Source organism: Manis javanica, chromosome 2 (assembly GCF_040802235.1).
Source record: "Manis javanica isolate MJ-LG chromosome 2, MJ_LKY, whole genome shotgun sequence".
Taxonomy (NCBI): Eukaryota; Metazoa; Chordata; class Mammalia; order Pholidota; family Manidae; genus Manis; species Manis javanica.
Genome location: NC_133157.1, coordinates 69,401,095 through 69,426,347, shown reverse-complemented (window position 1 = coordinate 69,426,347; position 25,253 = coordinate 69,401,095). Strand labels below are relative to the sequence as shown.

The 25,253-nt window shown below is 37.6% G+C and overlaps 2 protein-coding genes across 2 annotated transcripts in view; one reads left to right on the top strand and one right to left on the bottom strand.

The window, feature by feature from the left end:
* The window catches only part of C2H9orf85 (chromosome 2 C9orf85 homolog), a 191,046-nt gene that overhangs the window by 27,751 nt on the left and 138,042 nt on the right, over positions 1-25,253 (bottom strand). Inside the window, exon 3 of the transcript XR_012127754.1 lies at positions 17,876-18,030. The gene's annotated coding sequence lies outside the window, so the exon portion shown is untranslated. The remainder of the gene's footprint in view (positions 1-17,875; positions 18,031-25,253) is intronic.
* Positions 12,910-23,418, top strand: C2H9orf57 (chromosome 2 C9orf57 homolog). The gene is made up of 4 exons (XM_017651066.3): positions 12,910-16,340; positions 16,831-16,945; positions 20,485-20,607; positions 23,281-23,418. The coding sequence occupies exons 2-4, from the start codon at positions 16,894-16,896 to the stop codon at positions 23,403-23,405; spliced, it is 300 nt and encodes a 99-aa protein (XP_017506555.2). The 5' UTR covers positions 12,910-16,340; positions 16,831-16,893; the 3' UTR covers positions 23,406-23,418.

Sequence of the window (25,253 nt, the reverse complement as noted above, 5' to 3'; positions counted from 1 at the left end):
TAATAATACACAAACCTCTCAATCTACTTAAAGCCAATATTTTGCCACTTCAAACAAAATGAAAAGGCCTTACAACCACATTGGTTCTCTCAATCTTCCTTCTTTATTTTACAGCCATCATTTGGGTTGAAGTCTGAGCAGTTGAAAACCCCATCAGATAACATTATACTTTTTACTTTCAACTGTCACATGTATTTTAAAGGACTTATGGAAAGAAAAATACCCTATTTACCCTGGTATTTGCCAATGCTGTTGTATGTCTTTATTCTTGAAGTTGCAAGACACTCCTGGTATCATTTCCTTCCAATCTGAAGAACTTAGAATTTCAGCATGTCTTCTAGAATAGGTCTGATGGTGACAAACTCCCTTACTTTTCCTTTACCTGAGAACATCTTCATTTTACCTATGTTTCTGAAAGCTATTTCTTTTCTCAGGATGTCATTCAGGGTTGAAAATTCTCTTCTCTTACTATTTTTAATTATGTTGCTCCACTGTCTTCTAGCCCTTATGGTTTTCTGATAAGAAATACAGTTATTTGAATCATTGTTCAGTTTTTGCACTGTTTTTTCTTGGATAATTAGAAGTTTGTTGATTTTATTAGTATTTTTAAAGAAGTAACTTTTGATTTGATGATCCATTCACTGTATATTTCTTTTTACTTAATCTAACTTCTGCTCTCATCTTTACAATTTCTTCCTTCTACTTTCTTTTGATTTGTTCTGTTTTTCTCTTCCCCATTTCTTAAATTGAATGCTTATCTCATTTCCAGTCTTTCTTCTTTTCTAAAATAAACAGGCAAGGCTTTACATTTTCTCTAAGTAAAGCTTTAAAGGTAAATCTGTAGTTATGTAACATTCTCATTATCTTTCCATTTTAATTTCTATTATGGTTTCTTATGATGTTTGAGTTATTTAAAGACTAATTTTTTAATTTTATAAAACACATATTTAAGTTAACACTTTGTTTCTGACTTTTGCCTTATGTGCATTGGTAAGAAAATGAGTTCTATTTGATACTGATTCTTTGAAATGTGCCAAGATTTACTTTATGGCCTAAGAACTAGTCAGCTTTTTAAATAATCTGGGTGCTCTTGAAAAGAGACATATTCTCCAATTTTCAGTACAGAGTTCTCCAAAATTAAGTACAGGGTTCTATATTTGTCTTAGATCAAGGCTGTTAATTGAACTCTTCAAAGTTTCTGTATCTATAGTGATTTCTGTCTTCTGGATTTATCAAACACTGAGATATGCCTTAAAATCTCCCACTATGATTGTATATTTATCTATTGCTGCTTGAATTTGATCAGTTTATCCATCACCTATCTATTATCTACTTGCTTTATATATTTAGAGGCTATGCTATTAGAAACACACAAATTTAGGAGTATTTGTCTGAAAAATTGAATCTTGTATTATTATAGTAACCACTTTTCTCTCTGGTATTATATTTTTCTTTAAGTTCTAGTTAGTCAGACATGATGGTGTACCAGACTTCTTCTAGTTTATGTTTACCTGGAATATCTTTTTCTATTCTTTCTCTTAACTTTATTTTGTCCTATAAGTATGTATCTTATAAACAACACACAGGTATCTTTTTAAAAAGGTATTCTGACAATCTATGATCTTCAACTATAGAATTAAGTCTATTTAAATTTACTATGATTACTGGTATTTGGATTTATTTTTCCATCTTACTTAAAGCTTTCATTTTTTTCTGCGCTTTGTTTCTTTCTCTCTCTTTTTTCCCCCCTATTTTCCCCATAAACTTAAATTGACTTTAGATATTTTTTCTCATTTCATTTTGCTCCCCTACTGGTTTTGAATATGTACACATTATTTCTATTCTCTTAGTCACTAGAATGTAAATGAACACTTAGCTTAACAGAATATAAAGTTAGTCTTTACCACCTCATAAAGATTTTAGAATGCTTTAACTGCAATCACCTTGCTTCTTCATATCATGCAATTAGGGCCCCATATTTTAGCTCTACATTAATTTTAATTCCATAACTTAAGCATTATTACTGTTTATGCCATCAATATTTTATCAATATTTTAGGGGGACCAAGTCTTCTGTCCATAATATTTACCTCCAGGGTCTCCTGTTCCTCTTTATTCCTAAACTCAGAGGATTTCCATTAGTTTCATAAAGGACTAATTTGATATTTAGAGGGTTTTTTTTTAATTGTTGTTGACTATTTTTCGATGTCAGGTAGTAGACATGAATTTAAGAATCTCTAGCTTTCCATATTGCCAGAAAAAGATATTTTTTCTCTATGTATAATCTTGCAGTAGGCAATTCTATCTCATATACATGCTTCAAATAACATATCAAAATTCTATTTCCAGCACCTATTTCTCTCCTAAGATTAAGACTCATAGCCAGCTGCTGCTTGACATCTTTAGTTGGAATTTTCATAGAATATTTAAAACTTAATGTATCCCAAACAGAACTCATAGTTTTCCTCTCAGATTTGCTTTTCCCCTGATTTCTCTATCTCAGTAAATAGCATGATGAACCATTGAATTGCTCAAGTCCAAAAACCTAGATACCAACCTTAACACCTCATTTTCCTCTTCTTCCCACATGCAATGCAAGAACAGGTCCTGTCTTCCCTATTTTCAGCACAGACCCTTAACCTGTCCACTTTGCTCACCTTCTCCACTGCCTTTGTCTCAGCCATCATCATGCCTCATCATCCTTCTATCACCTCCTAAGCAGGCACCCTGCTTCTGTGCTCACCCCCCTACAACTAGGCTCTACAAAGAAATAAAGCAATCCTTCCAAAATGCAGATTACATCAATCTCAGTAACTTAAAACTGTCCATTTGTTTCCCATTACACTTACAATAAAAGGAAAACTTACTGCCATGCTACAAGGCCCTAAGTGTTCCAACAATTGTCTACCTTTCTGAGTTGACCGTGTACATGCTCCCCGGGCTCACCATACCATGGGCACTCAACTCTCTTTCTGCTTCTCAAATACACTTAGTTCATTCCTACCTCAGGCTCTTTATATTTGCTGCTCCCTCTGCAGATGAATTCTAACCTATGATGTTTGCTTCACTGAAGTCTCAGCTCAAACACCATCTCTTCAAAAAGACTTTCCCTAAACACTGCTAAATATTCCCCATTTGTTCCTCCAGGTACATGTCCATCCCTCTCCACTCTGCTCTGTTCCTCAGAAAGCTCTCCTTCATGGAACACATCAGTCAGGCTTCTTTGATCTCTCTCTCCATTTGGTTTTGCCAATGGGAAGCAATGGAAGGAAACAGGAGGGCAGGAGGAGAGAAAGATCTGGGTACATATATTCCTGGCTCCTTCCAGGCTGAGTTGCTCATGGGTGGCAGTCATGGTCCTCTATGAAAGTTCTAGTAATTGGTCTCTTCCACAGCTATCACCTCCCATGAGGTTCCAGCAATGATTCCTTCCCCTCATCCCTTCAAGCTCAGATATAATAGTTGCTTCCTATTTGGGGGCCCAGGATGTTTCTCCATCCATTGTTGGTTTCCTTTCATTAAACTCCCTTTCCTTGAATGTGGCATCTGTTTCCTAATGTGTCCATTTGCTAGGCTCTCTGAACCTGAATTTCCCCACACAGGAGAAAAAAATAGTTTCTATCCCTCACAACAGAAGACTTTTATTTTTAAGGTAACCATGGACCTAAACATGCTCTGTAGAATGTGAAGCAAGAGAACCACAAGCAGAGATCATCATCTTGGTGATTATGGTTACTAGGGGGACACAATTTGGATCCCAATTTGCTCTTAAAGATATTAAGAAGCATTGAAAGAAAAAAGTAGCTGGCTAGTCATATTGTGAGGTACAATGAAATTTCTTTTCTTGAGAGGGCATCTCTCATATTTATTGATCATATGGTTGTTAACAACAATAAAATTCTGTATAGGGGACTCAATGCACAATCATTAATCAACCCCATGCCTAATTCTCAACAGTCTCCAATCTCCTGAAGCATAACGAACAAGTTTTTACATGGTGAACAAGTTCTTACATAGTGAATAAGTTCTTACATGGTGAACAGTGCAAGGGCAGTCATCACAGAAACTTTCGGTTTTGATCACGCATCATGAACTATAAACAATCAGGTCAATTATGATTATTCGTTTGATTTTTATATTTGACTTATATGTGAATCCCACATTTCTCCCTTATTATTATTATTATTTTTTTAAATGCTTAAGTGGTAGGTAGATGCAAGATAAAGGTAGAAAACATAGTTTAGTGCTGTAAGAGGGCAAATGTAGATATCAGGTGTGTGCCTGTAGACTAAGTATTAATCCAAGCTAGACAAGGGCAACAAAACATCCACGGATGTAGAAGATTTCTCTCAAAACAGGGGTGGTGAGGTTCTAAGCCTCACCTCTGTTGATCCCCAATTTCTCACCTGATGGCCCCCCTGCGACTGTGCCTGTCTTAGGTTGTTCCTCCCTTGAGAAATCTTACCCATCTCTGGCTAACCAGTCATCTTCTGGGGCCATACAGGGAGATGTAAAGTTAGTAAGTGAGAGAGAAGCAAAGCAGACAGAAGAAAACATGGGAAGATTGATTATTTCTTTGACATATCTTCTTGTAGTGTAACATAAGCGTGTATAGGTTTTAAATTACTAATTAAATTGTGTGCGCACATTAACATAATAGGAATACAGCTACATAACCAAAGCAGACCTACAATTACCAGCCATATCCAGTGAAACCAAGAAAACCAGTTAGGCACCCTAGGCATTTGTGAAAAATTATCAATGATATGATGGATATTGTCTAACTGAATTTGAATATTTTGAGAAAAATCAGACAAATAAAAGGAACATATTCCTGGGAATTGTTCACATCCCATATGTTCTTTTAACAGTAGATAGTCTATAGTTGCAAGATTTTGGAGCACTGCAACTTGCACTTCTCCTAATTCTTGGTTGAGTTCCAACAGTATAGATCCAGTCAAATTTGTTGTTTTACTGTATGCACAGGCCAGCTTAGATATCTCCTTCTTCATTCCAATGGCAAGTCCAGGAACCAGTGGGATGAATGCAGCTACAACTGCAATAGCACCAGGATCTTTGTTGAAGTTTTTTGATGATCATCTTCCGGAATGACTCTTTCAGAGAATGTTGCTGTTGAAAGTTCTTCATATTGTATCTTAATTCGTGTTCTGGGTAGCCAAATTAGGCTTTGATCCTCTGTATAAACACAAACAAACCCTTTGCCCACACTTTGATATGCCCTTTATACAATTGTGAAGAACTTATTGGAGATCACCACACAGGAACTGCTTTTTTTTTTTTAAGAGAAAGGAATATTATCAGAAAAATGTACTTCCATAGCTGATCATCTGACACCCTTTAAATGATCAAAATTAAGGATATTTAAAGCATGCATTAATCGGTGATTTGCAGTTAGTTTTATCCTATCAGGGAGTAATCCCCCTTTTCTACCTTTTTTTTTGTTATCATTAATCTACAATTACATGAAGAACATTATGTTTACAATGCTCTACCCTATATCAGGTCCCCCCCTTATGAGGTCCCCCCCACAAACCCCCTTACAGTCACTGTCCATCAGCATAGCAAAATGTTGTATAATCACTACTTGTCTTCTCTGTATTATACAGCCCTCCCCTTTCTCCCACCCCCCTATTATATATGCTACTCATAATACCCCCTTTCTTCTTCCCCTGACCTTATGCCTCCCTACACACCCATCCTCCCCAGTCCCTTTCCCTTTGGTAACTATTAGTCCATTCTTGGGTTCTGTGATTCTGCTGCTGTTTTGTTCCTTCAGTTTTCCTTTGTTCTTATACTCCACAGATGAGTGAAATCATTTGGTATTTCTCTTTCTCCACTTGGCTTATTTCACTGAGCATAATACCCTCTAGCTCCATCCATGTTGTTGCAAATGGTAGGATTTGTTTTCATCTTATGGCTGAATAATATTCCATTGTGTATATGTACCACATCTTCTTTATCCATTCATCTACTGATGGACACTCAGGTTGCTTCCAATTCTTGGCTATTGTAAATAGTGCTGCGATAAACATAGGGGTGCATCTGTCTTTCTCAAACTTGAGTGCTGCATTCTTAGGGTAAATTCCTAGGAGTGGAATTCCTGGGTCAAATGGTAAGTCTATTTTGAGCATTTTGAGGAACCTCCATACTGCTTTCCACAATGGTTGAACTAATTTACATTCCCACCAGCAGTGTAGGAGGGTTCCCCTTTCTCCACAACCTCGCCAACATTTGTTCTTGTTTGTCTTTTGGATGGTAGCCATCCTTACTGGTGTGAGGTGATACCTCATTGTGGTTTTAATTTGCATTTCTCTGATAATTAGCGATGTGGAGCATCTTTTCATATGTCGATTGGCCATCTGTAATTTTTTATTAGAGAACTGTCTGTTCAATTCCTCTGCCCATTTTTTAATTGGATTATTTGTTTTTTATTTATTGAGGTGGGTGAGCTCTCTATATATTTTGGATGTCAAGCCTTTATCAGATCTGTGATTTTCAAATATATTCTCCCATACTGTAGGGTTCCTTTTTGTTCTGTTGATGGTGTCTTTTGCTGTACAGAAGCTTTTCAGCTTAATATAGTCCCACTTGTTCATCTTTGCTGTTGTTTTCCTTGCCCGGGGAGATATGTTCAAGAAGAGGACACTCATGTTTATGTCTAAGAGATTTTTGCCTATGTTTTTTTCTAAGAGTTTTATGGTTTCATGACTTACATTCAGGTCTTTGATCCATTTTGAATTTACTTTTGTGTATGGGGTTAGACAGTGGTCCAGTTTCATTCTCCTACATGTAGCTGTCCAGTTTTGCCAGCACCATCTGTTGAAGAGACTGTCATTTCATCATTGTATGTCCATGGCTCCTTTATCAAATATTAATTGACCATATATGTTTGGGTTAATTTCTGGAGTCTCTAATCTGTTCCACTGGTTGGTGGCTCTGTTCTTGTGCCAGTACCAAATTGTCTTGATTACTATGGCTTCATAGTAGAGCTTGAAGTTAGGGAGTGAGATCCCCTCTACTTTATTCTTCTTTCTCAGGATTGCTTTGGTTATTTGGGGTCTTTGGTGTTTCCATATGAATTTTTGAACTATTTGTTCCAGTTCATTGAAGAATGTTGCTGGTAATTTGATACGGCTTGCTTCAAATCTGTATATTGCTTTGGGCAGGATGGCCATTTTGACAATATTGATTCTTCCTAGCCACGAGCATGGGATGAGTTTCCATTTGTTAGTGTCCCCTTTAATTTCTCTTAAGAGTGACTTGTAGTTTTCAGGGTATAGGTCTTCCAGTTCTTTGGTTAGGTTTATTCCTAGGTATTTTATTCTTTTTTATGCAATTGTGAATGGAGTTGTTTTCCTGATTTCTCTTTCTATTGGTTATTGTTAGTGTATAGGAAAGCCACAGATTTCTGTGTGTTAATTTTGTATCCTGCAACTTTGCTGTATTCTGATATCAGTTCTAGTAGTTTTGGAGTGGAGTCTGTAGGGTTTTTTATGTACAATATCATGTCATCTGAAAATAGTGACAGTTTAACTTCTTCTTTACCAATCTGGATTCCTTGTATTTCTTTGATTTGTCTAATTGCCGTGGCTAGGACCTCCAGTACTATGTTGAATAACAGTGGGGAGAGTGGGCATCCTTGTCTTGTTCCTGATCTCAGAGGAAACGCTTTCAGCCTCTCATTTTCAGTATGATGTCAGCTGTGGGTTTATCATATATGGCCTTTATTATGTTGAGGTACTTGCCCCCTATACCCATTTTGCGGAGAGTTTTTATCATGAATGGATGTTGAATTTTGTCGAATGCTTTTTCAGCATCTATGGAGATGATAATGTAGTTTTTGTCCTTCTTTTTGTTGATGTGGTGGATGATGTTGATGGATTTTCAAATGTTGTACCATCCTTGCATCCCTGGGATGAATCCCACTTGGTCATGGTGTATGATCCTTTTGATGTGTTTTTGAATTCGGTTTGCTAATATTTTGTTGAGTATTTTTGCATCTACGTTCATCAGGGATATTTGTCTGTAGTTTTCTTTTTTGGTGGGGTCTTTGTCTGGTTTTGGTAGTAGGGTGATGTTGGCTTCATAGAATGAGTTTGGGAGTATTTCCTCCTCTTCTATTTTTTGGAAAACTTTAAGGAGAATGGGTATTATTTCTTCTCTGTGTGTCTGATAAAATTCCGAGGTAAATCCGTCCGGCCCGGGGGTTTTGTTCTTGGGTAGTTTTTTGATTACCGTTTCAATTTCTTTGCTCATAATTGGTTTGTTTAACTTTTGTGTTTCTTCCTTGGTCAGTCTTGGAATGTTGTATTTTTCTAGGAAGTTGTCCATTTCTTCTAGGTTTTCCAGCTTGTTGTCATATAGGTTTTCATAGTAGTCTTTAATAATTCTTTGTATTTCTGTGGAGTCTGTCGTGATTTTTCTATTCTCATTTATGAGTCTGTTGATTTGTGTTGATTCTCTTTTTCTCTTAATAAGTTTGGCTAGAGGCTTATCTATTTTGTTTATTTTCTCAAAGAACCAGCTCTTGGTTTCATTGATTTTTGCTATTGTTTTATTCTTCTCAATTTTGTTTATTTCTTCTCTGATCTTTATTATGTCCCTCCTTCTGCTGACTTTAGGCCTCATTTGTTCTTCTCTTTCCAGTTTTGATAATTGTGATGTTAGACTATTCATTTGGGATTGTTCTTCCTTCTTCAAGTGTGCCTGGATCACTATATACTTTCCTCTTAAGACTGCTTTCGCTGCGTCCCACAGAGGTTGGGGCTTTGTGTTGTTGTTGTCATTTGTTTCCATATAATCCTTGATCTCTGTTTTAATGTGTTCTTTGTTCCATTGATTATTTAGGAGAATGTTGTTAAGCTTCCATGTGTTTGTGAGCCTTTTTGTTTTCTTTGTAGAATTTATTTCTAGTTTTATACCTTTGTGATCTGAAAAGTTGGTAGAATTTCAATATTTTGGAATTTACTGAGGCTCTTTTTGTGAGCTAGTATGTGGTCTAATCTGGAGAATGTTCCATGTGCACTTGAGAAGAATGTATATCCTGTTGCTTTTGGATGTAGAGTTCTATAGATGTCTATTAGGCCCATCTGTTCTACTGTGTTGTTCAGTGCCTCCGTGTCCTTACTTATTTTCTGCCCGGTGGATCTATCCTGTGGGGTGAGTGGCATATTGAAGTCTCCTAAAATGAATGCATTGCAGTCTATTTCCCCCTTTAGTTCTGTTAGTATTTGTTTCACATATGCTGGTGCTCCTGTGTTGGGTGCATATATATTTAGAATGGTTATATCCTCTTGTTGGACTGAGCCCTTTATCATTATGTAATGTCCTTCTTTATCTCTTGTTACTTTCTTTGTTTTGAAGTCTATTTTGTCTGATGTTAGTACTGCAACCCCTGCTTTCTTCTCTCTGTTGTTTGCCTGCAATATGTTTTTCCACCCCTTGACTTTTAATCTGTGCATGTCCTTGGGTTTGAGGTGAGTGTCTTGTAAGCAGCATAGAGATGGGTCTTGCTTTTTTATCCATTCTATTACTCTGTGTCTTTTGATTGGTGCATTCAGTCCATTTATGTTCAGGGTGACTATTGAAAGATATGTACTTATTGCCATTGCAGGCTTTAGATTCGTGGTTACCAAACGTTCAAGGTTAGCCTCTTTAGTATCTTACTGCCTAACTTAGCTCACTTATTGACCTGTTATATACACTGTCTGGAGATTCTTTTCTTCTCTCCCTTATTATTCCTCCTCCTCCATTCTTTATATGTTGGTTGTTTTATTCTGTGCTCTTTCATGTTTCCTTTAACTGCTTTTAGTGGGTAGTTGATTTTATTTCTTTGCCTTTATTTAGTATTTGGTTGGTCTGCTTTCTTTGCTGTGATTTTATTTTCTCTGGTGACATCTGTTTAGTTTTAGGAGTGCTCCCGTCTAGAACAGTCCCTCTAAAATACCCTGTAGAGGTTGTTTGTGGGAGGCAAATTCCCTCAACTTTTGCTTGTCTGGGAATTGTTTAATCCCTCCATCATATTTAAATGATAATCATGCTGGATACAGTATCCTTGGTTCAAGGCCCTTCTGTTTCATTGCATTAAATATATCATGCCATTCTCTTCTGGCCTGTAAGGTTTCTGTCGAGAAGTCTGATATTAGCCTGATGGGTTTTCCTTTATAGGTGACCTTTTTCTCTCTAGCTCCCTTTAAAATTCTTTCCTTGTCCTTGATCTTTGCCATTTTAATTATTATGTGTCTTGGTGTTATCCTCCTTGGGTCCTTTCTGTTGGGAGTTCTGTGTATTTCCGTGATCTGTTGATTATTTCATCCCCCAGTTTGGGGAAGTTTTCAGCAATTATTTCTTCAAAGACACTTTCTATCCCTTTTTCTCTCTCTTCTTCTTCTGGTACCCCTATAATACAGATATTGTTGCTTTTGGATTGATCACACGGTTCTCTTAATATTGTTTCATTCATGGAGATCCTTTTATCTTTCTCTATGTCAGCTTCTATGCGTTCCTGTTCTCTGGTTTGTATTCCATCAATGGCCTCTTGCATCTTATCCATTCTGCTCATAAATCCTTCCAGATTTTGTTTCATTTCTGTAATCTCTTTCTGGGCGTCTATAATCTCCCTCCAGACTTCATCCCTTAGCTCTTGTATATTTCTCTGCATCTCTGTCAGCATGTTTATGATTTTTATTTTGAATTCTCTTTCAGGAAGACTGGTTAAGTCTGTGTCCTTCTCTGGTGTTGTCTCTGTGGTCTTTTCTGCCTGTAATTTTGCCTTTTCATGGTGATAGAGATAGTTTGCAGAGCTGGCACAAGTGATGGCTGGAAGAAATTCCCTTCTTGTTGGTTTGTGGCCTTCCTTTCCTGGGAGAACAGCGACCTCTAGTGGCTTGTGCTGGGCAGCTGTGCGCAGAAAGGGCTTCTGATTCTTGCCTAGCTGCTATGGAGCTTATCTCCGCTGTTGCTTTGGGCGTGGCCTGCCTTGGGCTGCTGCTCCAAAATGGTGGAGCCACGTTGGAGGGGGAACGGCTGGGAGGCTATTTATCTCTGTGAGGGGCCTCCGTGCTCCCTGCTGCCCAGGGAGTTAGAGTGCCCAGAGTTCCCCAGATTCCCTGCTGCTGTACTAAGTGTCCTGGGATGTTTCCATCTGGTTTTCGGGTCCCTGTCCCTTTAAAACTTCCAAAAAGCACTCACAAAAAATAATTAATTAATTAATTTTTTAAAAAGCCGCTCGCTTTTCTTTGTCCCCAGGCGCCAGCCTCAGGGACCCGCTCACAGGTCTTCCTGTCCTGTTTCCCTAGTTTCCAGGACCCCACACATGCACTGTGTCTGCACTCTGTTCCGGATGGCTGGGGCTGGGTGTCTAGTAGTCCTGGGCTCCCTCTCCCTCCCCACTCCAACTCCTCTCCTCCTGCTGAGAGCTGGGGGGAGGGACGCTCGGGTCCCACAGGGCTAGGCCTTGTATCTTACCCTCTTCCCGAGGCGCTGGGTTCTCACAGTTGTGGATGTGGTCTGGATGTTGTCCTGTGTCTTCCGGTCTCTATTCTAGGAAGAGTTGTCTTTGTTATATTTTCATAAATATATGTGGTTTTGGGAGGAGATTTCCACTGCTCTACTCATGCCGCCATCTTGGCTCCACCCCAATGAAATTTCTTTACTTCAGTAATTCTCAGAATTTTAATAGTTCAAAGTGCATTTCAGTTTTCTATAAGAGAATATCACATACATTTTTCCAAACTTACCTAAGCATGCAACACCTTTCATTCCAACCACCTCATAGCACTAGGGTTGAGAAATGATAAATTAGTGACTTCTAAGTGAAACAAGTCAAAATTATGTAAAACATATGGCAAACTTTTAAACCAAAACTAGAAAGAGAAAATAATTTGCCAGCTTTAGATGCAAACAGGTTGTTGGCAATATTTCCTAGCTTCAAAGCAACATAATTCAGCTTTAGTCCTCAGCAGAGAGCAGGGTGACAGTGGCTCCACAGGTAAATCACAACTCTGACAATAAGTATGAGAGAGCTTTTGAACCCGCTCTCATTGGCTTAAAGTTAAAAGTATACCTTTTCACATTTTTCTTTACCACAATACCATAAAAAAGAAGAAAGCATCCAAAATATGATTCACTGGTGGCTCTCTGCATGTGTGCATCTGCATGTCCATGGTGACAGGCACCAGCTCATGTATATGCATGTACACTCCTCAATGTGGGTAAGACATTAAGATTCATAGAATATAAAATGTCATTTCCTACTGCTAAGGAGGTGCTATCTAAGCTGTGGGTTTAGAGTGCCTCCTTCTGCTCCCTAACAACTGGAGGACCAAAACAGACCTATCAAGCTTATGAGTTGATAGAACCAAAAACACTATAATCCAGCCCCTTTGATACACAGATGAGGAAATCAAGACCCAGGACAAAGAAGTGAATTACTTAAGATCACTAGGGGTCTTTGTGCACCCACAGAGGTGAGCATCCAGACAGACAGCCCTAGCTGGATTTGCCTGGACAGAGCACTCCCAAGGCGCTTCAGCCCATCCAACTTCAAAGACTCTGGACTCCTAGATAGCTTGCAATCTAGGGTTTCATGCAGAAGGCTGAATCCAAGAGACTGACTAATTCTTTCTTCTGCCAGGGGAGAACTATCTTAAGGGACAGCAAAACAATCCTCAGAAAAAACTGTAATTTGCTCACGTCCTCAGGCCATGAACACCACCCAGGATCTCAGCCTTTACGGGCCCAAGAAGAGTCCATCTATGCTCACCACTCATTGTGTCATTCAGTGTCACTTATCCTTCTCACAACCCTTTAACCCCTCACTACTCTGGGATTTTTCCCCCCCCTGCTCTTCCTTCCACCAAAAATATCCCATTGTTTGGCAAATATTTATCAAGCGCCTATTATGTACCAAGCATCCTGCTAGAAGCTGGAGATACCAAGATGGCATTTCTTCCCTCAAGGAGTTAACAGTCTGGTAAGAGAAAATATAAAGAAACCATTCTTTAAGTGAAGTGCTAGGGTAGGAAAAATGATGACTAAGCTGTTCCCTCACACACACACAGAACGGTCGAGTGAAAATACTAAACACATGCCCCGTAGCATTTCCCACCCATTTCTCCTTTTCCATCCCGCCTGCCTCTGCCCTGGTTCCAGGCGTTATCATCTCTTGACTGACCTAGTGCAACACCTTCCTAACTTTCTCCCTGCTTCCAGTCTTACTTTTGTCAACCTACTTTCACTCTTCTACCAGAACAAGTTTTTTAAATTGAAATCAACATGTCTGGAATATAGTAGAAATTGAATAAATATTTACTGAATAGTGTCATTTTCCTGCTTAACATAATTCAGTATACTCCTAATTCATGCAGAGATGCTTGCAAAACCTTCCTACGGATTACCCGCAATGAGGGGAATGAAGACATATGTACCCTGAAGGTATTATTCAACAAAATGCACAAATCTAAAAGGTACAGTTTGGTAACATTTTATATTTGCATAAACACATGTATCCACCACCCAAATCAAATTTAGAACATTTTCATTTTACCCTAGAATGTTTTCCCATGCCCCTTCTTAAGCCAATCCTCCTTCCCAGAGTTAGCCACTATTCCATCTTCACCCACTACAGACACATGTTGCCTGTTCTTGAATTTCATATTTCAGTTGAATCAGACAATACGTACTACTGTTGACTTGAGTATCATTATTTTGCGTTCAGTCACCTTTCCTAGACCCTCTCAGATAAAAATTTGCATCCCAAAACTTTAAGACATTCAGTGGTTACCGTCAGAGTCCCAGACTCCATACTGAATTTTTTGCCTTCACCAAAACCTATTTCCTATAGATATCAATTAGAAAAAGTAAGGAAAATAAATTTTGATTAAAGGAAAGGAGATACAGGTGATATACATCAAGGAAAATATCCTCACAATTAATACCTGAGAGTTTTAAACAGTTGACCCTTGAACAACGTGGGTCTGAACCACATGTTTGCATTTATAGGCAGATTTTTTTTTAGTGAATATGTTGGAAAATTTTTGTAGATCTTTGACAACTGGAAAAAACTCACAAATGGTGTAGCTTAGAAATATTGAAAGATAAAAGAAAAGAGGTATGTTATGAATGCATAAAAGTTATGCAGATAGTATTTTTATCACTTACTTCCATTAAATCAACAGTAAACTATTAGTAATTAAGTTTTCAGGAAGTCAAAAGTTATGCACAGATTTTCAACTATGAAGTGGGGGAGTCCATGTCCCTATACTTGGCATTGTTCAAGGGTCAAGTGGATGTGTATAAACGTATGCTTGAGGATTGACTAATCAGCTACTGTCACCTTGATTTAAGAAAAATCATTTTCTAATAGTGGTCCATCAGGGCCAAAGACAAATTTGTAATGAAGACATGTGAACAAAAGGTGAGTGTCAAGATGGAATGAAAGAAGTAGTAGCATCAATTGAGAGCTTTAATTATTAGGTGCACTGCAAGCTAAGCACTGGGGATTTGAAAATGAACATGCCACACTATGGCTCTAAATTGGTGTCCCTTTTCTAGGAAACAATTTTCTAATGTGTGTCAAAGGCCTCATAAAAGGTATATGTCCTTGGGCAGTTGCCTTTGCCTTCACCTGGGTGCTGGAATGGTCCTAAAATTTTAATTATAACTTTCTTTTTTGCCTTTTATTCCTAGTAGAAATAATGGCCAGAGTATAAGAGGAAAGTGTTAGAACTTTTTTAAAAGGTAGAAATGAACTTCCCCCTCCAGTAAAAAGCCCCTTTCCATTTCCATCAAAAAAAAAAGGTGTATGTCTTTGTCCTAGTAATTCCATTTCTATGAATTCATCCTGAAGATACATTTAAACACAAACAAAAATATAATGAGAAATACCCCACTATGAGGGAGTTAAATAAATGAATTATAGTAAGGCCACATGGTTGAATATTACAGAACCCTTAAAAACAAATTTTTGAGGAATATTTAATGACAAATACTCAAAATATGAAGTTGAGTTTTATTTTTTAAGTGAGCTATAAATCTATAGCTATGGTGTAATACAAATTATTTATGTGTGTATATGTATGTAGGTATGTATATGAGAACATGTACTAATAGCATGTATGTACTAATAGACACACACACTCTCATTTACATTCCCCCCACTCTGACTACAAGTGCATATTTCAGATACCCTTTGTCAGTAATAATACACTTTTACATCTTTGCCAACTTGATAGGCAAATGTGCTATTTTAATTTAGATTTTTAGATACTAATAAACATTATTTTGCATATCTTTGATTCAGTATTAATGAGGGTAGGAGGGAAAAAATACTCTAATTTTTTGGATGGTGGTGGGAAAACTGAGCATTACTTTTGGGGGCAATTTGATAATATCTATTTAAATGGTACATGAATATACCCCATGACAAGCAATTCCACTTCTCAGGATCTGTCTTAGAGAAACAACTTGTATATGTGCCAAGAATATATACATATTGCAACATGTTTGTCATAAAAAACAAGAAGAGCCTCTGTCCTCATCAGCCAGGGAATGGCTAACTGAACTATAGTATAACTATACCAAAAATATTATGCAGCAATGAAGTAGTTTTAAATACTGATATAGATTTTTAACATATTTTTGAGTGAAATACAAGGGGAAAAATAATATGTAGAGTATGATACTCTTTTGCAAAAGTAAACAAGCATTATTGTGTATTCTGAAAATGCACAGAATAAAAAGGACACCTGACATATCGATAATATGGTTACATTTGGAGAAAACACTGGGTTTGGTAAGAACATGATCAAAGAAGATTTTAATATTCTTAGTACTTCATTTCATGAAGAATGTATTAATTTGGAACTATATATTAATTTAGAAATAAATACTATTTTGAAAAATCAAATTGCTTTCTGGATGTACCATTTAAATTCTGCTGTACAGATCATGTGATTTTTGTTTAAGTCAAGACTAGGTAATTTACATAATGAAGATTATGGCTATGTGTATCTAAACTAACTATAGCATAGTAAACATGGAAATCCTTAGCAAATTTAGAATTAATCAGTTTAACTGTTGACTTAGTCTTATGTTAACTTCATGAGTAAGGAGATGTTTTACATAGATCAGACTTCAAGAGAAAAACTGTCCTGTTTCTTTGGGCAATTTTCACTGTTTAACTGTTTGGAACCTTGTGAATCAGGGACTTCCCTTTTTGGTTTCAGTTATAATGGACTTCACTACATCAGAGATTTTACTTTTTCTTTAAAGAAGTCCAGACCTAGGACAATTCCCAAAATACCTTCATGAAGAAGGCAGGTAAGGTCATGAATAACTGAAATGTTATATTTTTAGTCAACATGACAATTTCCTTCTCTTCATTTTAGTATCAACTACTTTTTAACTGTCATAATAATGTTTTTGCTTATAATTACAATCATTGGCAATGAAAGCATTAGTTTACAAAGAAGCATAAATGAATATTTTCCTTTTGGCTAGCAGTTATAAGGATTTTTAATAGAATATTATTCTAGAAACAATCTATCTCACTGCATATCTTTGCATGAAGCAATTATAATTCAGGAAAAAAGAAAGGGAGAGAATGGTATTTGGTAATAAGACACCTAAACTTAAAATGTTCTGTAACTAGGAGAAGTTTTATGGTGAATTTTTTATGAAGACATGTAACATACTTTTCTTCCTTCACAAAATAAATTTATTTATACTTTAGTAATGAAATAAATGAAACTTTGCCAGTCATTTCTTTTTATAACAGGAAACATAAATGTGTAACTTTGTATTTCCCCAGGAAAGATCTAATGGTGGGACGTGTCTTTACTTCCATCATCTTTTTTGGCCAGAAATCTTAAGAATGAGAAGGACTGTCATAAGTGGTGTTTTTATCTTCCTCTGCCTCTTAGGTGGTAAGAAATTAAGAAAGAGTAAATTTAAAAGAGAGAAAATTACTTAAGAAATTTCAGAATTACAATAAAGTGGAGGGTGGTCTTAAATAAGGTAATTAAGATGCATATAACAAGGCCTGAGGAAGCAAGCACTTATATTATGAACATTTTTGAGCATTTACTATATGCCAGGTACAATCCATTGAATCTTCATGACAACTATATGAGTTAAGTGTTATTTCCCATTTTACAGATGAGAAAACCAAGCTGGTAGATGGTGGCCACATACTGTTATCTGTGCTAAGCTGGAGTCAACTAAATGAGGCTGGAGGCCCTTATAACTATGGCAAAAAAAAAAAAAATGAATTAATTAGACCAAACAAGCATAGACTGGGGCTTCCTAGCACTTATCCTATTATAAGTGTTTTCCTCTACCAGCTCCAATATTCCTTCATTTACGTATCACCACAGAAAGGAGATGAAAGGAAACTTTCAATTCCTTTTAGAGAATTCCTAAGACTCCTCAAACAAGGTAGATGTTCATGAAGGTGAAATGCTCAGGAGGCATGCTAAACTGCCATCCTGAGAATTCTCCCCCTCAGTGCAATGGTAGGATGGCAATGAGGGTGGTTGCTCTGGGCTGAACCCAGGGGTAAACAGGACAAGGCCTCTTAGAGTCATAAGATTTAATGTACAGCCGTCGCTCCTCACCCACAGGGGACACATTCCAAGAACTGCAGCAGGTGCCTGAAACCTCATATCATACCAAACCCTACATATACTTTGTTTTTTCTCTACATACATACCTATAATAAAATTTAACATACATTAGTCACAGAGATTAAAACCATAACTCATAGTAAAATAGAACAATTATAACAATATACCATAATTAAAGTTATGTGAATGTGGTCTCTGTCTCTTTCAATTCTCTTTTTGTACTGTACTTACCCTTCGTGTGATGACGTGAGAGGGGATAACATGCTGCGTGATGAGAAGAAGTGAGGTAATGACGTAGGCACTGTGACATAGGGTTAGGCTACTGTTGACCTTCCAAGGACTCACCAAAGGGTCATCTGCTTCCAGAACATGGTTGACAGGGGTAACTGAAACCATAGAAAACAGAACTGCGGATAAGGGAAAACAACCTACTATGCCTGTACGCCTCCTACTAACGCTGATGCTACTGGTCTGAAGACCACACTTCAGTAGGAAAAAACTAGAATGCACCCAGATATAAAATTCTAAATATTGAGACTTGGGGACTTTTGTTCTGAATGTAGATGTGAGGATAAAAGAAGAATATTTGGCATAAAGAAAAATTGTGAAGTAAGGAGTGCCCAAGAAGTCAGGAGTGGTTATTAAGAAAGATAACCATCATTATGATGTATAATATATATTTAAGTAACTACATATAATTTATAATATACCTTCAAATAATTATCTATCTACTATCTATTGGATGTTCCTGGCTAAAAATCAAAGTCATAAAAAAAGGAATAGCATTTTTCAGAATTAATCCTGTAAAGAAACTATTCATTCTACATATAACCTGAAGCTTTAAATTCAGTTGTCAAATCAGAATATACCATGTGTTAGTTATGTCAATAAAGCAACAATAAATCTCTAGACAAAAAAATGGCTGGAAGAAAGGAAATGAGATCTGAGAATATAAATATATTTATATTCAGGCAACTGGACAAATACAGTCAGTCAGCAAAAAAGCCTGAAAGTTAAGGCATCATCCTCAACTGTAAGGAATGTCACAGCCAAGGTTTTAGGATGAAGACTGTGAATACTGGGCATGGGATCAGAAGGAGGGGGGCCCATCTGGGACAGAGAGAAAGAAGGTAGAACAGATCTCACCCGGAACACAGTCCAGGGCAGAGAAAGACCTGGCATCAAAGGAGCACCCCACCTTGAGGGGCCACTGGCACCAAAGGCTGATCCATGCAGTGGGTCCCTAAGGGCAAGTCGTGAGGGACTCAGGGATGACATGGAGAAACAAACAGCCCTACTATTCTGGGCAGGCAGCTGGCCCTAAATCTAGAAAGAGTCAAGATCTCCAGCAAGAAGAGATGACATCAGAAGGTCTGGGATAGGCAGAAGGTAGGCAGCCCCAGTGACGGCTGTGCTTGCCCAGAACAAGGGCTTTAGACTCCTATAGCCCTTTTGAAATTCCTGTCTCTGCCACTTGGCACAAGATATCTAAGATCTTCAGGCCTTTTTTTTTTTTTATGTGAACTGTGGGCAACCACCTACCTGAAAGGTTTATTGTGGGAAATGATTGGGCTGATGCATGTAAACTGCCTGGCAGAGTCCCTGGCATAGGCTTAGTTCTTTTTAAAAAGTTCATTGATTGACGTTGATTATGGAATGAAAGTCTGGTATGTTCAGAGGAGAACCAATGTGAAACTTCCAAAGTGTCTTTAGATAAAATTGGGGAGAATAGTCAACAGGGTTAATTGGCCTCATCAGCCAGACTATGTTTTACTAAAAGTGATCTCTTCTGACCCAGAATATGGCAGAGGGAGATAGATATAAAATACATCTTGCAAACTGTATATAACAAATTCTTCTTTGGGGTTATCAGTGAATAGGAGTAATATGATAATTGTTTTCATCTACTATGGCAACTATAAAAACACGAAGACAAATTTTGGCTGAGAAAAGACTTCTTTTTAACAGTCAGAGCTGTTGTTAACGGTGATAAGCTCTCCACCACTAGCCAAGGCCTCCTAGAGGAGCTACTAGGAAAGAGATGCCTGAATTCAGCAGGACTAGCAGCTCTCAGCACTAGCCCAGACATCTGCATGCAAATCACATGCCGTCAGCTATTTCTGCTTTTACCTAAATTACAGATTTCTGAGCCCCACATCCCATAGATGCTCAGTGCTTCGGGGCCTCTAGGAATTGGGTTATTTATTTTAACTGCTTAAATAACTGTGATGCACTGTCAAATTTTGAAACTGACCTTCTGGATAATGTCTTCCAATCTTACTTGTGCTGCATAAGTTACTTAGTGACTAAGTTGAAGACTCTGGCTATTACTACATAACCAAAATGACTAACATTTTGAGCCACTGAATTTGAGTGTTGAAGATAACCAATATGTAAACATCAATCAAGGAAAAAGTATTCACATAGAACCTACTCTATATAATGTGCTGCCTAACATGTTGAAATGAAAGCCTAATAGTGGATATATGGTTAAAATTAAATGTTCTGACTAAAAAACTTAGGTTTGATTTAATTAAGTCCTGAGGAACTGAATAAATTTTACCACCTATGTTGTTTAGACCACCAGGCCTCATTCCTAGCTAGTATCAGTTCAGGGTACTTCCAGTTCATGAACATAGCATATGCTTTGAAATTTCCCCCATCCTCAAAATAAAAATAATTTCAATTTATGTGAATTTTTAGAATTAAATTTTTAAATATTGTTTACTTTCTAAAATTGAAAATCTCTATTTTTGGATCCCTCTTTTCTCTCTTTCTCTTTTTCCCTCCTTAGTCTCTATCACTAATTTCTCCCTATTTATTCTCTCCTGTTCTTGGAGATGTTGGAGGTTTGATCTGTAGAGCATGCAACCTCTCATTGCCCTTCCATGGATGTCTCTTAGACTTGGGAACCTGTAGAACAAAACCTGGCCAACACTGTATAAAAGAGTTTCACCATAAAGGTAAGTCTTAGCACTTAAAATTAAAAAAAAACTTATTTAAAGTGAGCACAGGACAATTCCTTTATAATAGCAAACCAAACATTCATTGAACATTTACTACATACCAGATTTTACACCAAGGGATTTACCTGGATTATATTACACCATCAAAACAATGATATGGACTGACCTTGTCACTATCACCATTTTAAAGATGAGAAATCTGACGTATAGAAAGATTAAGAAATTTGCATGATGTTACACAGCTAATGAGTGTTGCAGCCAAGATTCAAATGCAAGTACTTTTACTTCACAGAGCACATTCCTAATAAATCTATGTACCGCCTCATTCACACTACTCACATCCTCAACACAAATTTTAATATATATTTTGCTGGGCTCTTCTAAGCACAGAGCCCTGTGTAACTACAAAGGTTGCATACCCAGGAAGATAGCCTTATCTACACAGATTCAAGAGCTAAAAGTAAAAATCCAAATGATGAAAACAATAGAGAATACTAGAGAACATATTTTAAGCATGAGAAAGAGGAGGCGTCCTTATCCAAAAGTCAAAAGTTGTAAAGGGAAATAACAGATACATTTGAGTTTATCAATATTTTAAAATTTATAAAATGAATAACAACTCCAAAAATTTTAAAGATAAAGAATAAACTGGATGAAAATAGTTGAAATATAAATAATAGAAAAAAATTAATATCAATCCAGAATAAAGAATTTCCAAATCACAATTTTAAAAAAAGACCAACAATCAAGAAAACGAAAAAACTTGTTAAAGGAAACATACAGGCGATCTTCAGTAGAAGAAATACAAGTGATCTGACTTAAAAACATAAAAAAGCTGCTCAAACCTTCAGTAAATATCAAAGAAATGCAAACTACAGCAACAATACAATATTTTTAACCCATCAGATTGATAAAATTCTAAAAGTTTTATAATATCAAGGACTAGTACAAGGAAGTGGGAACTATCATACATTTCTAATCACAGTTTAGATTGATTTAGCATTCTTTTTAGACAATTTGTAAATTTATGTTAAAATTTTAAATGAGCACAGCCTTCTACAAAGCAATTCTATTTCTTGGTATTTACTGCAGAGAAACATTTCCATGTAACACAGGCATGAATAAAGGTTATTACTGCACCATATAATAGTAAAGAAATGGAACTGGTCTGTCTGTCTACAGGCAAGTGTAACTTAAACTATGATACATTCAGGCCATAAAATGCTATGCTATACTTGGAATGAACTAGGTCTCTTTGTTAACATGGGAAAATCTCTAAAACATTGTTGAGTAGAAAAAAGGTCAGCTGCAAACAATATGTGTAGTACACCACTTATGAATAAAAATCTCCACAAAGCAAAACTCTAAATTTCTCTATGGAATTGGAAGGGGAGAACAAAAATCAGAGGAGATCAAAGTCAGCAGGGAGATAGGCAGAGAATTTGGGGGTCATGTCTAATGGGCTTTTGGTTGTTAAGAGGGTTATCTGAGCTTTATTCAACCTGCCTAGCTTAGGTCCTCCCTCTAAAACCTAAGTTCCCTCTGACTCATACCTTTGCCAGTCAGAGCCCTTCCTAATGGGCGGGGAAGGGTGCCCAGGCTTCCTGGAGCCATGACACGTAGGCGCTCAGTGATTGCTCCTCTTTTTCAGAGCATGGACAGATACAGTGGCCCAGTCACTTGACCTCAAAACAAGTATTAAAGGACTCTGCAAAGTCTGGAAGCTAATAAAGCAAAACATTGGTGACAGTTCTTAGTGGGTCGAGGGCCTGGAATGACTGCAATGTTGTAGTCCTAACTTGGAAATTTTGGCTTTTCACACTGATGTTAAACAAATGGAACTGAAACTCACGCTCTTGATAGTTTTATCATCAGGCTTTCTCATTTTTGACACTATGGACACTTCAGCAGGAAAATTCTTTGTTATGCAAGACTAATTTGTGTATTCTAAGGATGTTTAGCACGTCACTGGCCTCTTACCAAGATACTGCATGCCAGCAATATCCTCCAAGTTGTAATGACAAAAATGACTCTGGGCATTACCTAATGCCCTGGCCAGGGAGAGCCAGGTGACCCCCAGTTGAGAGAAACTATTGTTTTCTCAAGTTTCCAACCATCAAACATTTTGCTGCCTTTGGGGAACTGCGCCTTAGTGCTCTCGCTCACACAGCTGAAGCTGGGGATTACAGGATATTGCTGTCACTTACTCGGCATTTTGGCATCTTTTTCAGATTTTCTACAGGGAACATGCATGACTCTATAACAAGGGGAAAAATTAAGGGAGGTCAAGTATGTGCCCATTTCTGAGAAGCACTTTCAAAATTAAATGAACCATCTGTGGATTTGGCCTTTTGAGTAACTTGTGACCTGACTTAAACTGGGGTATGGTATTAGGAAGCTTCCAAATAGCTAACACTTCAGAAATTTCTACATAGTCAATAGCAATTACAAGGCTTTTGTCTTCTGGGTTTGAAAGTTATCTTGTTTTATAATTTCACATCTTTGGATTGTAATGTTTTAAAGCAAGTTGATTATAGCTTGATAAACCTGAGGATTGTGCTTTGTCTTTTTTGTTTGTTTGCAATCTGTAATTTACCTGATGCATGTGAAGCCAGCTAGGTTGCACCCCCAAAGGGATTGTCCTACCTCTGCCTCTTTTGTCTCCCTCAGGTGGGATTCACTGGTATTCAACTGCAGGCTGCACGGAGAGGCAAGACGAGTGCTTCAAGAGAACTGTGAGAGCTCAGCACACTTCCTTCACTCACTGCTGCCGCCTCCCCTTGTGCAATATCTGAGCCAGGGGCCCGCATCCAAATGGTGGGACTGACTGGTCCATCTCAAAGCCTGACCTGGTCACCACAGGTGGCAGCTACCCTCAACGGGCCCTCTGCAAGAACCTCAGACCTTTGCAGGTTTCAGCAATTAGGGGTCTGAAACCAATTTTGGCTTTCAAGGCACCCAACTTCTCCCTCCAGCCCCCACTTACAACTCATCTCTCAAACATCTTCTTCAAGACCATCTCTCTCCTCTGCTCTTTCTGCTTAATTCCCCTTCTAGTGATTTCAAGCCTGCAAAGAAGTATAAACGTGATTCCCTGGGTCAGATTACACACATCATCTCTGGTTTAGTAGTTTTCCTAAATAGCCCATACTCCCATATACTGTTACAAATGAATTGTATCCCAGGATACCAAGTGACCTGCAAGCGTTCATTTGGTTTCCAGAGCAAACTGCCTTGCTCTTCTGGGGTAATTTACGGTATGGGAGAAACTGGTTTAACAAATACCATACTAAAAACTAAGCTGTGAATCAGCAAACCTGTGAGGCCTGTGAGAACTACGAACCTGATTTGCAAAGGGCTCATGCAGGTGAGGGGTTGCCACTTATTTCTTCCGTGCACTAGACTTTGTCCAGATTCTGCCTTTCCATACCTTAACCTCACCTAAATGCTTTGGCTCATCTGAATTTGGCATATTAAGCAATTCAGCTTAGGCAGGGGAATAGGCTCCCGTCCACAAGGAATTTAAAAGGGTTATGAATGTGAACTGCATTTCACATTTTTTAATATGCCATACTCAGTTATTCTCAATAAATGCCATACTGTTGCAACTTAGAGACTATTGTATTTTAAATTTTAAAGTTGTTTTTCCATGCATTTTCAGGAGTTTAAGAAATCTAAATGGTAACTAGTAAATCTCCATAAGACCTTATTTTATTGTTTTTTTCTCAGAACCTAGAACAGTGTGAGGACACACAGTGGACCCCCAACAACCACTAAGAAAAAAAAAGTCTAAGGAAACTAAGCACTTCCCTTTACACTCACTTCAGCTATATTTCTTAGACCACATTTCCAAACCCACTAAGAAAAAAGTTAATTCATCCTGAGATTTAAATCTATTTGCTACTATTCTGTCACTCGACTCATAAGCCATACCAGTAAATGGTGGTTACCCCAGATCAGTACCCAATTTCATGGAAATTTTATTTTTTTATGTGTTTTTAGGATAACATTTACTCAATATCATGGAGAAAAATGACATGACCAGATAACCAGTGACTAACTCCATAGTGTTTCCCAAACTTAATTTGCAAACCCAATGAGGTACTGAGAGAAATAGGCAGCAGGTGCTGTATTTTGTGTCACTAAACTAGCTGTTGCCCTTGGCAAGTCCCTTTGGTCTCTGCACCTCATTCTCCTCACACAGAAGATGAAAAGGATTGGATTGATTACATGATCTCAGATCCCTTCAAGTCCTAACATTTCATGACTCAACATTGACTGATACCCCTTGGCTGTTGTTTTCTTAAATTAAAAATAAGATTTGGTGCTGAATACAGCACCAGGAGACAGGCTGTGGTTATATGATCAATGCTCACCTAGCCCTGTATAACCCAGGACAGTAGGAGGACAAACGTGTGCCAGTGACAGCAGTGACTGGCACCGAAGCAGTTCGCCTACCTGCCAATTTGATCTGAAAGTCACCATGGCAACAAAAATGTGATGTGACACACTGAATAATCCCCACCCTCCCCACCCCACCCACAAGATGTCCACATTCTAATCCCTGGAAGCTGTGAAATGGTTAACTTTACTTGGCAAGAGGGATTTCGCAAACATGTTAAAGGATATTGAAATTAGGAGAC

Bases quoted from the DNA above. Each gene is read 5' to 3' on its own strand.
- C2H9orf57 (XM_017651066.3), top strand. From the start codon at position 16,894: ATGAGAAGGACTGTCATAAGTGGTGTTTTTATCTTCCTCTGCCTCTTA. The intron at 16,946-20,484 runs GTAAGAAATTAA...CTGTTCTTGGAG, and splicing joins CTTCCTCTGCCTCTTAGGTG to ATGTTGGAGGTTTGATCTGT. The intron at 20,608-23,280 runs GTAAGTCTTAGC...TGTCTCCCTCAG, and splicing joins AAAAGAGTTTCACCATAAAG to GTGGGATTCACTGGTATTCA.